Source organism: Pituophis catenifer, unplaced genomic scaffold (assembly GCF_029215685.1).
Source record: "Pituophis catenifer annectens isolate HBS135680 unplaced genomic scaffold, rPitCat1.0.hap2 SCAF_2, whole genome shotgun sequence".
Taxonomy (NCBI): Eukaryota; Metazoa; Chordata; class Lepidosauria; order Squamata; family Colubridae; genus Pituophis; species Pituophis catenifer.
This window is the reverse complement of record NW_027256882.1, coordinates 146,164,392-146,177,903: the sequence shown is the minus strand read 5'-3', so window position 1 is coordinate 146,177,903 and position 13,512 is coordinate 146,164,392. Positions and strand designations below refer to the sequence as shown.

Sequence of the window (13,512 nt, the reverse complement as noted above, 5' to 3'; positions counted from 1 at the left end):
ATTTTACGTGTGACTTCTGGATTTATCAGCATTAAGGAAAATACTGCCTTGCTTTGTTAATTTTATTTATTGCTGAAAGAGAATAAGGCAGTTCACAAAATGAGTGCCAGCCATTGAGGCAAAATGCGTTTTCATTTTTTGAGGGACGTAAAATTGCTTCATAACTATGCAAGGTATAATGATAATTTGCATATAATTTACATTGTTGCAGGTAAGGTAAACAGTGAATTGTAAATGATATAGTACACATATTTAGTATGTAAATGTAGAGAAGAAAATATTTATTCACAGTCTTGGATTGCATAGAAATATGAGTAGAGGGAGAAAAAAGAATTTATTAAAAATGAAGCTGTTACCAGAAAATATGATATGGAAAATAATGCTTATTTGAGTACATAAAAAGCCTAAACTGATTATCAAACATATGTCATAATTTGGGATTTTAAGAAGAGGGTTTATAATAAAATATTGCCATTTATTTTCTTTTGAAGAATTATTTTGACTGATAATAGAGTTTCTAGATGAAATGTTCTATGGCAGGCCTGCATAACTTATAGAGCAGAAAGGGCCATGTTGATAAATTAAGTAGAATTGTGGGCTAAAAAGGAATTCCTGGCACTCCAACCAGCTGTTTGGTGGCTAGTGACATGCACTTAGCAATACAGCAGGTATGTCAATGAAGCTTGGACACACTTGGCAGCATGTCTTTTGTGGTAGCAGTGGATCCTTTCTTGTAATGGCAACTGTGTCAGTGGTTATTTATCGAGTTTATAAAAAACACTGTCAAATCACAAGAATGCATACTGTGCAGGTCCAATGAAATTTTAAAGTAAAGATAAATCCCTTTTTTTTGGTGCTTGTTTGTTTGCAAACTGAACACCAATTTTGCAAAGAGAATATGTCATCTTAAATGTTTCCTTTGCTTTGAACGTTTTTTTCTTGTTGAAATCTCAAATGCAGAACATTTAGAATAATACTCTAACTTGTATTTTAGAGATGGCCTTTAGAATGTGTTAACCTTTAAAATTCTTTATAAGATTGTAAAAGGATATGGATGCCTTGAAGAAAAAAATCTCCATCACTTTTCTGTATAACATTTTCCTTGTTTTTCAGGTGCTCTTTCGCTAGAGATATTGATACCAAAGCTAAATAAGTCTTTAACAATAAGATTCCCAGTTCACTGGTTTAAAAAAAAAAAAAGAGAGAGAGAGATTACCTCATGGAAAATGGACATTTTTCAATTTTGCTCTGTTTATATTTTTGTCACAGATTTTGGATAGAAAAAACAATGAAATTGAGGTACTGAAGAGCTTGTATAGAACAAAACAGAATGAAGCTGAAGAGACTATTCAGAAGCTTGAAAAGAAAGGTGTTCAATTTTCCAATTTTGTATTGATCTTGAAAACTGCATGATTGATGTTTGCTTCTTGTCTGTTTGTTTATACGTCTCCTAATTTTCTCTTAACAAGCAAAATTCAAAGGAAACATATTCTTTTTTTTTATTGAAAAAGTTTTTCAAATACAGATTTTCCCCCTTTTTTCTCCCCCCCTCCTCCCTAACCCCCCTCACCACCCCTCCCCCTGTGACTTCTTCAAAGTAAAATCCAAATTCATAACAGATTATATAATACTTTAGCATCCCCTTACTCCATCCCCCAAATACTGACCCTTTCTTTCTAATAATATTATTATATCCCCCTTTTACTATACATTTCAAAATAACATTCTACTATAACTTGTATAATAACTTCTAATTTAGCATAGTAATATTATTATAACACCCAATTTAACAATAATCTGCCCTTTTTCTCCTCCCCCATACATATATCTCTTAAACCAAACCTTTTCTGTATATTAATATAACATTTCAAAACAACCTTCCACTTTAAAACTATATAATAAATCCTAATTTAATATTTAATCTTTTGTGTATATTAATATAACATTTCAAAGCAGCCTTCCACTATAAAACTATATAATAGATCCTAATTTAACATTTATTCAACTCATAGTCTATCCATTTCCTCCACTCCCATAAATAAACAAACAATAAACTAGCCTGTCTCCACCCACTTTCCTACAAAATAACAATTCTTAATATCTTTATTCTTCTGCCCATCCTGCTAAAAAAAAAAATATTCCCTTATATAGATAAAATCAATGACTTTAAACTTGTAATCCATATAATGTCTTCTATAATGTCTTTCAACTGGATTATTAACTCCATCACCCATATTAGGGTAACATCACATCCTAATTCAAACAGAATGTTCGGAATCCTCAGTTATCATCTGCCCCCATCAGTAATAAATATTTTCATGTATGTATATAAAAAAAAGAAAACAACCACCCGAGTGACATTATAATTGTATTCCATATAGTATCTGTAGTAGTGGCTTTCTTCAAGATTATTAATTCCAACCATCATAATGGGGTAACAACCAGATCTTCTGCGTGCCCCAATGTAGCTCTCTTGCCATATAACTCAACTTAAACGTAATACATTTATCAAAGAATCCAAAATAGATAATTCCAATCCAACAGTTTGAGGCCCTCTTCACATCCCAAAAATACGGCATTGCAGAGGTCTGTCACTCTCCTCAGGATAATATTAACCAATACTTCGCCTCAACTGTCTTTTCATATATTCAATCATCCTTTAGATAACTGGCTTTGCTGTTGCCTAGTTTAAAATTTTTTGTTTTTGTGAGACCTATTTCTTTTTTTCTTGACTTTTTGTGGGTTTGATCTCCTTCCTGATTTCCTTTCTATGAGTTGTATATCAACTGTTCGATTTTCGTTCTGATCTATAACTTGATCTTGTTGGTTGTGCTTTTGCAGCTTAGATCGCCATTCAGGTTTCTTTTCTATAAGTTGTATATCAACTGATTGATTTCCATGCTTGTCTGTGACTTGATGAGTCATCACATTAGAATCCAACGCCGCTTCTCTCGTATTTATAAGTAGTCCAACTGAGACATCTAAAGGATCCAAAAGCGATTCATCTACAAAGACCTCTGTAGCTCGATGTTTTTCCATTATTTCCAACTCCTTCTGCTTATCCTGTGTTATGCATGAAGATGTTGAATTCATTTTCAAAATCTTATAATAAAATTCTTCCGCTTTTTCAACAGTATTTAATTGGTATCTTTCTCCTTGATATCTCAATATTATACCCACTGGAACATCCCACCTAAATAAAATATTTTGTTTTTTTAACTCAGTCACCAAAAATGCAAATTTCTTTCTATCTTTTAACATCTTAGGCGGCAATTCTTTATATATCCAGATTTTTCTCCCATACAGTTGTGGAGTAGAATTAAAGGATTTTTGCACAATATCATTTCTTATTTCTTTGTCTGTAAAATAAATCACCACATCTCTAGGCAGTTGCCTTTGCTTTGCAATCCAAGAATTTACTCTGTAGACTCTATCAATCCTGCAAAATACTTCCTCAGGATGAACCTTTAAAATCCCAGCCAGAATTTCAGCAGATATTTTCCTTAAATTATCTCTATTATTTTCCTGTAATCCTCTCATTCTGATCGCAAATTCTGTGAACCTGTGTTGCATCATTAAAACTTCTTTTTCAATCCGTTGTTTTATATTTTCTACATTGCAAGTCTTACGATCAGCTTCCATTTTAAATTTTTCTTCTGAGCTATTGTCTTGAGTATTTATCAAATCATTTTCAATTCTTTGTATTTTATTATCCAAATTATAAATCTTGTCATCAACTTCCTCCATTTTAGACTCTAATAACTTAATATTATTATCCATCTTTATAAATAATTCTGTAAAGGCATCAGCCACTGTTATAATCTTTTGTTTCAAATTGTCATACTTTAATTGTATCAATTCTTTAATTTCCTGCTTAAATTTTTCAAGATTCTGGTTCACAATCTCATCCCTTCTTACCATCTCCTCCAAGAGAAATTCAATTAAGTTAAAATCATTTTTCTGAGTCTGTAAGTTTAAAACTTGTTCACGTAGTTTATAAATGGGGGAATCCCCCCCCGCTGCTTGTTTGTCTGGCTTTGTTAACTTAAACGCCATCCTTCCACACAGACAAACTCTTTTTTAAGAAAAGAAAGCTTCGTTCCAAACAAGATCAGTATCAGATCTCCAGGAAAAAAGAAACATAAGAGTGGAACTTTTTCTTCTCAATTGTAGCCAGTAGTATTTATTCCGCTACTTTGTAGCTTGTTAAACTATTGAAACGGAAGGACTTTCTCTTTCAGCTTTCCCTTTTCAAGCCTGAGCAGTCGCCATTTTAAATTTCTTTTTTCCTTTCTTCAATATCATTTATAAAGTCAATGAGAATACTTGCGATTTAGGGTCCCAGGTCCAGATCTCATTCTCTTTCAATAAACTATCTGTTAATTTTCTTTAAAAGGCTTGTTCTCATCGCCTGGCTCTGCGAAAAGGCAGAGGTCTCCCGAAGCCCGGAGCGGCGGCGAGGGAAATAGAGAGCCTCATCTGCTTCGTCCCCCGAGAGTAAAAAAAAAACTCTGGGGGCTTCGCAGAGAGCTCTACCTGCCCTCACCTGCTCTGTCTCACATTTCCTTATGGAAATGGAGTTTTTCGAGCCGCCTTTCAGCTGTAAAGGCGGCTCTTTACAGGTGACGGGGCTGGCGGTCCTGAGGGACCGTCTGGCAGCGACAGAGAGCAAACAGGAAGTCCCAAAGGAAACACATTCTTGATTAGGGATGGAAAACTTCTGAGACAAAATATTGCATGATTTTGAGGAAATTGGCTTCTGTTTTTTTTTTTTTAAACTGAAGAGTAAGAAAGGACATGTTAGGAAAGAATGCCTTTAAAAATGCCTTTTAATTAACCTAAACTTTCTTGAGATATGTGGACTTTGATTCCCTGAATTCTGAAAATTCAGAATTTGAATTTGAATACATTGGGGGGGGGGTTGTGGCTGGGAAAAATTGTTTTAGGTTTTACTCGTGCCCTAAGTGATGCTACCTATGGCTTTATTTGATCTTTGCTTTTCCTAACAGGCACCCATGGTATACTAAAATGGCATCTCCTGGGTGTTAATGTATTTTGGTAGAGAACCAGTGATGATAGCTAGATCTCAGAAGGCAGTTTGGGAGAATATATTATTCTCTACCTCTTTTCTAAACAATTGACAATTAAAAGCAGATAACCAGATTTTGTTAATTACATTCTGCTTAACTAGAATAGAGGTGTCAGTACATCAAGTTAGATACATAATCCCTCATCAGAGACTCACTATAATTCTCACACCTGTATATAAATAAACTTGATTTGTTAAAATTTTAGTAAATTATATATAGTTTAATGCATGTATATATTGTATGAATTTGATACCACAAGCATAACGGTATCATAATGAAGGCAACTAACCTGAAGAGTTGACAAATTCATAAGGGGTAAGATTTAATCTGAACTGCTATATGTTACCTTAGAAAAAACATTATTTTTGGTACAAGTTAATGTGAAGCCCAAAAAGGGGCTGATTGGAAACATTTTCACAGTGGGAACAGAATTCTGGTCTAAACATGACATTAGTTTTATCCAGTTTGGCTCTTCTTGTATCATTCAAAATTTGAATGGCAATTTGAATATTGTGTTTTCTTTCTTGTGCTTTGATCAGGCTGTGTCTAGCTTGAGTTGCATTGACATTTCCAATTCCCAAAAGATTGTGTTGTCAGTTTGCTATTACAGTTCTATATAGTTTATATTTTTGCTTGCTTGATGTTTAAATAGAAATTATTTATTAGGGTAGTAGGATGTGTATAAAGTACTCAACTTCATACGTTCCTAGATTGGAAGAGCTGTTCTAAGTTGCTATTTCTAGTGTTTCACTATAGGGGTCAGTGGGAACTCACAGCAAAATTAGTTACATTTTGTTATATTGCCTGTAAAATTAGACAGACTTGGATTGTCCACCAATGAACCCATCTTCAATTGTAAAATTTTATCATGGCTTTTTTTAAAACTTTATTTTTAGAGTGTTTCTGTTTTCAATACTAGTCAGTGACTGTAATAAAAATTCTCTTATATTTTGTAATTATAGATGTAGAGATAATCTATAAACTGGTAGTTGTCATGCAGTCTATCCAAGCAGTGGCCTGTGGATTAATGTTTGATTTTTTAAAAAATATATATTTAAAATTCAGTAAGACACAATAGAAAAAACAGTTAATTTTTAAAAATAAAATTCAATCAGAATATTATTCCAAACATCATGATGAATTTATTTATGGTTGTTTTATACTATTTTCAGTTATTTTGTATTAAAAAATAACTGAGGACAATTTTCATTTATAGTTCTTTAACATAGAGTTAAAGAACAATGATCGAAAATGATTGAAATCAGCAATAACATATATCTCTCTTGCTAGAGAGAATAGCCTGAATATCATCTCATGTATTTTATTTTGTTGCTTTTATTTTCTGACAGTTCAGACACTTGTTCGTGAGTCACAAGTCATTAGAGAAGCTCAAGAGAAACAAATTCTGGAGTTAAAAAAGTTATGTGAGCACAGTACAGATTCCTTGAACAATGAATGGGAGAAAAAGGTAATTTTTTAAAATTAGTGTAATGAAAATGGAAAAAAAAGAAAAAGCTCTTGCCTAATTAATTTGGAACATCAAATTTTAAATCAGTTACTTATTAGTCAATGAAAACATTAAAATTAATTTTGTATAAAATTTCCATGTAATGTTTCTTACATGAATTTTATAATTCTCATTAAGTGAAATCTTAAGTATGAAGAGTGGTTTTGTATACTAAACACATAAAAGTATGCTACCCTGAGCAATTCTGAAAATGTTGTAATGAAACGAGAGGGAAGATTAATTGAAGTATGATTCAGTATTGGAGTGATTTTTTAGTAGCTATGAGGATTACCTATGAAAACTCAACAAATCCAAATTCCTAACACTTTAAAAATTCTTCTTCTTCAAAGTAATGAAAATTGTTGTCACAGCATATCTCAGGAACGTATTGGAAAATGCTGTTATTAATTGATTATGTGCTGCTTTTGACTCCTAGCGACCACATAGATTTTTTTATCCCCAACCTATTCTTGTCCTCTTTTCTTATCTTCTACCTTTCCCAGCATTAGAACCTTTTTCAGAAAGTTGGGTCTTTACATAATGTGTCCAAAATAGGATAATTTGAGCTTGGTCACTTGTGCCTTGAGTGAGGACTCTGGGTTGATTTGTTTAATTATCTATAGCAAGAGTGTCAAACTTGATTTCATTGAGGGCCACATCAGGGTTGTGTTTGATCTTGGGGGGGCCAGGGTGGGTGTTGTCAGGGTAGGCATTGCCAGCTTGACATCATTTGTGTTGAGGGTGCCTGTGGTGGCCCAAGCACTCTGCCAGCGAAAAATCTCCATTTTTGGCTGTGGTGGCCTCCTGCAACCCTCTGCCAGCGAAAACGGAGCTTGGGAGAGCCGCTCTGTTTTCTCTGGCAGAGGCACTGTGGGCCGGTCCTTCGCTGTTTCCAGGGTTGCTCCACCGGGCAGATATAAGCACCCCATGGGCCTTGAGTTTGACACCCCTGATCTATAGGATTGTTTTCTTGACTTCTATTCTCAGGAATCTTCTCCTAACACCAAAGTTCAAATTCGAATTCTTTCTATCTTACTTCTTTAAAGTCCAACTTTCACTTCCATAGAGTGCCATGGGGAATATCATGGCTTGCACTATTCTGAATTTTATTGGCATAGACCAGGGGTGAAATCCACTTACCTTCACTACCGGTTTGCAAATGTGAATGTACGCCCCTCCTCCACGCATGCGCAGAAGGTCAAAAATGGGATGTGATGACATCCAGGCAGGTGGGCGGAGCCTCCCGCCATCGGCACTACCGGTTTGCCCGAGCTAGATAGAACCAGCTGCATTTCACCACTGGAAGAGACACATCACAACATCTGACTATGTTTTCCATGGCCCTTATGACTACTCTATTTAGTGTTTGTCTGCAGCACATTTCTGGATTGCTTGTTTGTTTACTGTTGATCCTAGAAGGCAGAAGCTATCCACCACTTTTGATACCTTCATTTCAGTTCTAAGGTTGGTTGTTCTACCTGTTCTCATTAGATTGATCTTTTTAATTTTAATCCCATTTTTTTCATGGTGTTTTTTTGACTTTTAGTACTGGGACTTGCAGATCCTTTTCATTTTCGGCTATCATGATAGTGTCGCCAGCATAGCACAGGTTATTGAGGTTCCTTCCTCCAATTTTAAAACCACATTCATTTTTCATCCAGCTTTCCTTAATACTTATTCAGTGTAAAGTTTGAACAAATAAGGGAAGAATATGTAGCCTTATCATACTCCTTTGCTGACTGTGAGCCAATCTGTTTCACCATAGTCTGTCTGTACTGTGATTTCCTGGCCTGTATATAAATTGCTCATGAGGATAGTGAGAATGCTGTTATAAAATATTACAATTAGATGTGCACTAATATAGGTTTATCTTGTTGTAGTGCTTTAATACATGACAGTGTTTTGTTTTCAGGTTTTGTGAGTACTTTTAACGGGCCTGAAAGTGGGATGTATAATAAAAAAAAAATAGCACTTCCCTTCAGCCCTACTTTAGTTATTGGGTATGTAGAATTTCTTGCTGCTACCACCCATCTTTCCTTGGCTCCTAATCTTTCACAGCAGTTTGTGAGACAGATTAGCTTCTCATAGCCTTATTATTCCCATAAAGTAGGAATAGTAATAAAATGATAAAGATCATGACAGTAATAGAAAATAAACTCTGTAGCCTCAGTTCCTTGCTCTTGTAAAAGTTGAAAGAAAAACATCAATCGTATGATTTAAAAATTAATTTATTAAATATATGAAAAAGAAAAGGAACAGGAAAACTTTCTTTTAGCTTCATGTTATAAAATGCCAGAGAATTATGAATAAAATAAGACATTTTGTGCTGATAGTCACATCCCTTCAAACATAAATTTTCCATAAGATACTGTCAGGGGAATAGGGCAGAAATCCAAATGGGCAGGATCTGAGACTAAAATAGTTTAGACGGAACAAAACATGTATGAATGGAGTTTGCATGTAACCAGTGCATTTCTGATATAAAAATTGGCCACAGATTCCTTGAAACAATTATTAGATAGATCCAGGTTCTCAGGGTCCATAGGGCAGATGAGTGTATCTGAAACCAAAAGGCGTTCCTTCCTTGTAACTTTTACTTTACCTCAGAGAAAAGGGATTTCCCGCAGCTCACTTCTCCAGCTCACTGATCCTGACTAATCCTTGACTTTCATAGATTATAAACCTCAATCAACGTTTTAGGAACACTTCCTCTTAGCTCCTGTTTTCTCCTTAGAGATTTATGGATTACGGTTAGACTCCTGATCTCATTTTCAGCCCATATAGACAATCAGCTCTGGTTTTACTATAGGACCCAGCCAGTTTGTCTGTTCACTTGGAATCTCTGCCTCCTCCCTGTTTGGGCAAGTCTTGTTTTCTGCTCCCGGAGGATTTTCAATCATGTCACTCCCAGAGAAGATTAGCTTCCTACTTACCATGGTTTTCTTCTGCTCAAATATTGCTTACCTCTTTCTTGTTCCTGGAGATTGGCTCACTGAAACCAAGTGGCTGCTTCCAGTCTCCATCTTGCTTGATCTTTAAGCAATGTCTCTCTCTCTTTTTTTTCTCTTCTCTTTCAGGCATTTTGTCCATTTTCTCCTCCCTTCCAGGTAAACCGTTCCCGGCTGCTGCCTTTTCATTTATAATAGAATAGAATAACAGAGTTGGAAGGGACCTTGGAGGTCTTTTAGTCCAACCCCCTGCTTAGGCAGGAAACCCTATACCATTTAATAAATTTCAGACAAATGGTTGTCCAATCTCTTCTTAAAAACTTCCAGTATTGGAGCATTTACAACTTCTGAAGGCAAGTTGTTCCACTGATTAATTGTTCTAACTGTCAGGAATTTTTTCCTTAATTCTAGGTTGCTTCTTTCCTTGATCAGTTTTCACCCATTGCTTCTTGTCCTGCCCTCAGGTGCTTTGGAGAACAGCTTCTCCTCAAGAAAATATTTTTTTTAAGAAAAGAAAGAGGAAGGGAAAATGTCCTTTTCCTCAGGGAAAAGTTGTTATCCCTACCTCTTGGACTGAAATTCAGCATATCAAAAATGCCAAAGGTTTTTCTCTTTGTAGCCAAAAGGAAAAGGTTGTGGGTCATTTTAAGCGTACATATACATTTAAAGTTGTTATGGATTTTTCTGTCTGTTCGTTGAGGCATTTGGGGTATGTGCATTGGCAGTCTCTTCGCAATCTTGCCTGTCAGTCGACATGTAGCTACATTGTTGGGGGTCTGCCATGTGCTGCTTGAGTGATGGGAGGTTACCCATTCACTGCATATAGCTACTCTGTGCTGCTGATAAAATGAGCTGCAGCTCACAAAAGCTGATTCCTTTTAATCACATTTGTTAGTTGGAAAAGATGCTACTAAATTCCTCCTGACATTTTGTCACTATGGACTAACTTCTTCTCTTGCAAGAAATACATAGATTGCTTCTGGTATTGATTCCCATCAGGAAGAAACCACAATAGATTTTCAGCAGGATTCTGGTGTTAAATAGCTAAGCTGTTTCATTAGCCTAGGTGGGTCCTGCGATTAATTAATTCTATCAAACCCAAAATAAAGGTTAGCAATATGGGTAATCTTTGATAAGGCATTAGCCTGACTTTTTAATTTACCTTTGTGGCAAATATTGTCCAACTTTTTGTTCACAAATGAACTGATTACCTGGATTTGTTTAAGGTGTTCAAATATGGAAGAAGACATTCTTAATACTGATTATGTAAAGTTGACCTCCTTCATTTAAGCCTTACATTTATTTATTTTTTCTTTTTATGACCCTGTAATCCCTGAATTCAGGGGACAGTTGGGGTGGCTGAATGGAGCTGATGCCCTTCCAGGCACCTACATGGAGTTTGCAGTAGATATGTTCTCTTTGTTCCCTGAGAGAGAAATATCATACACTATCTAAGATTGAACTCTCAACCTTCCAAGTGGGAGGCGAGTGTCTTCATCCCTAGGCCACCACGCCGCAATTATTATTATGAGGCAGTTATTAATTTAGATAAATGTCTATTAAGTGATACAATTAGCTTAAAATTTAGGAAATGTCATAGATAGAACATGTTTACAGAAATATATTTTAAAAATTTGAATAATATATGCCTTCCTCAGTTCCTGATTGAGAAGTTGTGATATAAATCAAAGAAAAAGCTTTAATAGTACTGAATTGTCCCTTAATTTTTCTGTGTTAGTGAACTGTATTTGTCTTTGTAGCTCCATAATGCAGTAGCTGAGATGGAAAAAGACAAGTTTAATCTTCAGAAAAAACACACAGAAAATATCCAAGAATTGCTGGAGGATACAAATGCACGTTTAAGTAAAATGGAAGCAGAATATTTGGCAGAGACCAAAACAACTGTAAGTGTTATGTTAATACCACAAATACTATTTTTTTTTCCATACTCCACCTGGCAGCCTTCTTAAAATGGGACTGCCAGCATTCCAAAATAATTCTTTGTCCATATACAAGGTCTTTTCATCAGTTCCTTTTTCAAATGACATTGAAGATAGTGTACTAAGCTGAATGCAGAAGTCTATCTCTGTTCTTCACCCAGGCAGCTGAGTTTGAGGCGTTATGTATCGTTGTTCTCCTTTTGATGCAGCATATGGTAAAGTGTGTATGTGGATTTCATAAAGAAAATGTTTATGTGTTTCAAATCAAGTCTGTTTAAACATTTTTTTATCAGTGTTACATATTTATAGAAAAACAGTTTGATGTTGCCCTTAAAGCTTATTCAAACATTTCTTGTTAATGAAGATTGTGTTGGAAAAAAATTAGTACTCAAAGCTTCTTATATGTAACAATATATATGGCAAGAAATGGATACAGTCTGTCAGCAGGATTGAATTTAAGAACCATCAAAAGCAGACAGATCTTGCACAGCAGCTCCTGATTTTAATAATTAAACAAGGTAGAGTTCAAGGCATGGCTTAAGATGAAAGACTATACTGTCACTGAAAATTAGCTTCTCTTTTCTGACTATTTCAGACCCCCCCCCCTTTTTATCTGTTTTTCATGAAATGTCGTTTGTTGAGCACTAACAACTTCTGCTGAGTGATGAGACTTATAAATTACATATTTGGAACAAGGATTTTTCCATTATATACTATTTGGGGCTGATATTAAACATATTTATACCTTGAAATAATTAAGGCTATGTATCAATGTATTGCTAGTTACTGATTTTGTAAATGACTTTAAAAAATAGTCATTTTTGGCATTTTTGGTATTTTTTTTTTAATTTACTACTTCCTAATTCGGTAATGAGCGTTATTTGGCAAGTAAATCTAAATAATCTAATAGTTTATTTTAAGTGTCAGACTACATTTTGTCATTCAGTCATAATAAAAAGAAATATTTTCTAAGTTTATAATACAATGTCCCAGAAAAAAGGGAGGGAAAATTAACAATAAGTATAATGGAGGGAAGGGGGAAGTGTTATATAAAATAGACTTCTGGACAGATTAGATGCTACTCTCTGGTTTTCTGGCTCACGCCTTTCTCTCTTCATGCTTCTTCTGAATAGAAGATAAAATCTGATATAGCTAACTTTCTTATGATAGGAAACAAGTTCCTGCAACAGGGAGAAATGTATTTTGCCTGATTGTATATTGACTTCTACCAAAGAGAATGAATTGGGTGCAAACTTATAAATAGCAAATAAATCTCCACACCATTTGTATTTTAAAACTTTAAATACAGGTAATCCTCGAGTTACGATCACAATTGAGCCTAAAATTTATGTTGCTAAGTGAAACATTTGTTAAATGAATTTTACGATTTTTCTTGCCACGGTTGTTAAGTAAATCATTGCATTTGTTAAGTTAGTAACACGGTTGTTAATTGAATCTGGCTTCCCCATTGACTTTGCTTGTCAGAAGGTCACAAAAGTTGATCACATGACCCCAGGACACTGTAACAGTCATAAATATGAACCACTTGCCAAGCAATTGAATTTTTATCATGTGACTATGGGGATGCTGTAATGGTCATAAGTGTGAAAAACAGTCATAAGTCCCTTCTTTTAGTGCTGTTGTAACTTTGAACGGTCATTAAATGAACTATTGTAAGTTGAGGTCTACCTCTGTAGGTTATTAAAACCTTTAATATGGACAGTTTTATATTCAGCAGTTTAAATTATTTCTTACTCAGTTTTGGGAACTTGGTCCTGGCTTGCTATTCAAAATTTTAGATGGTTATTGACCTAAAATTATTTATTTTATACTAGAATTTGGGATATAATGGCATAGCAGGTAACAATCTTCAAATATTGCATTGTTTTATCCTTCAAAATACTGATGAAACGCAATCTAATCATATTATAGTATCATGATAGGCAGATAGTTCTTAATAATTAACTTAGAAAAATGCAATACTGATAACTCATATTAATATATAGTATAATATCATTACAGTAATA

General features: G+C 34.6%; 1 protein-coding gene across 1 annotated transcript in view; it reads left to right on the top strand.

Moving 5' to 3' along the window:
- The window catches only part of CEP112 (centrosomal protein 112), a 276,604-nt gene that overhangs the window by 62,803 nt on the left and 200,289 nt on the right, over positions 1–13,512 (top strand). The window contains exons 10-12 of the mRNA XM_070934742.1: positions 1,270–1,369; positions 6,440–6,558; positions 11,306–11,449. Coding sequence (XP_070790843.1) covers positions 1,270–1,369; positions 6,440–6,558; positions 11,306–11,449 — 363 coding nt within the window. The remainder of the gene's footprint in view (positions 1–1,269; positions 1,370–6,439; positions 6,559–11,305; positions 11,450–13,512) is intronic.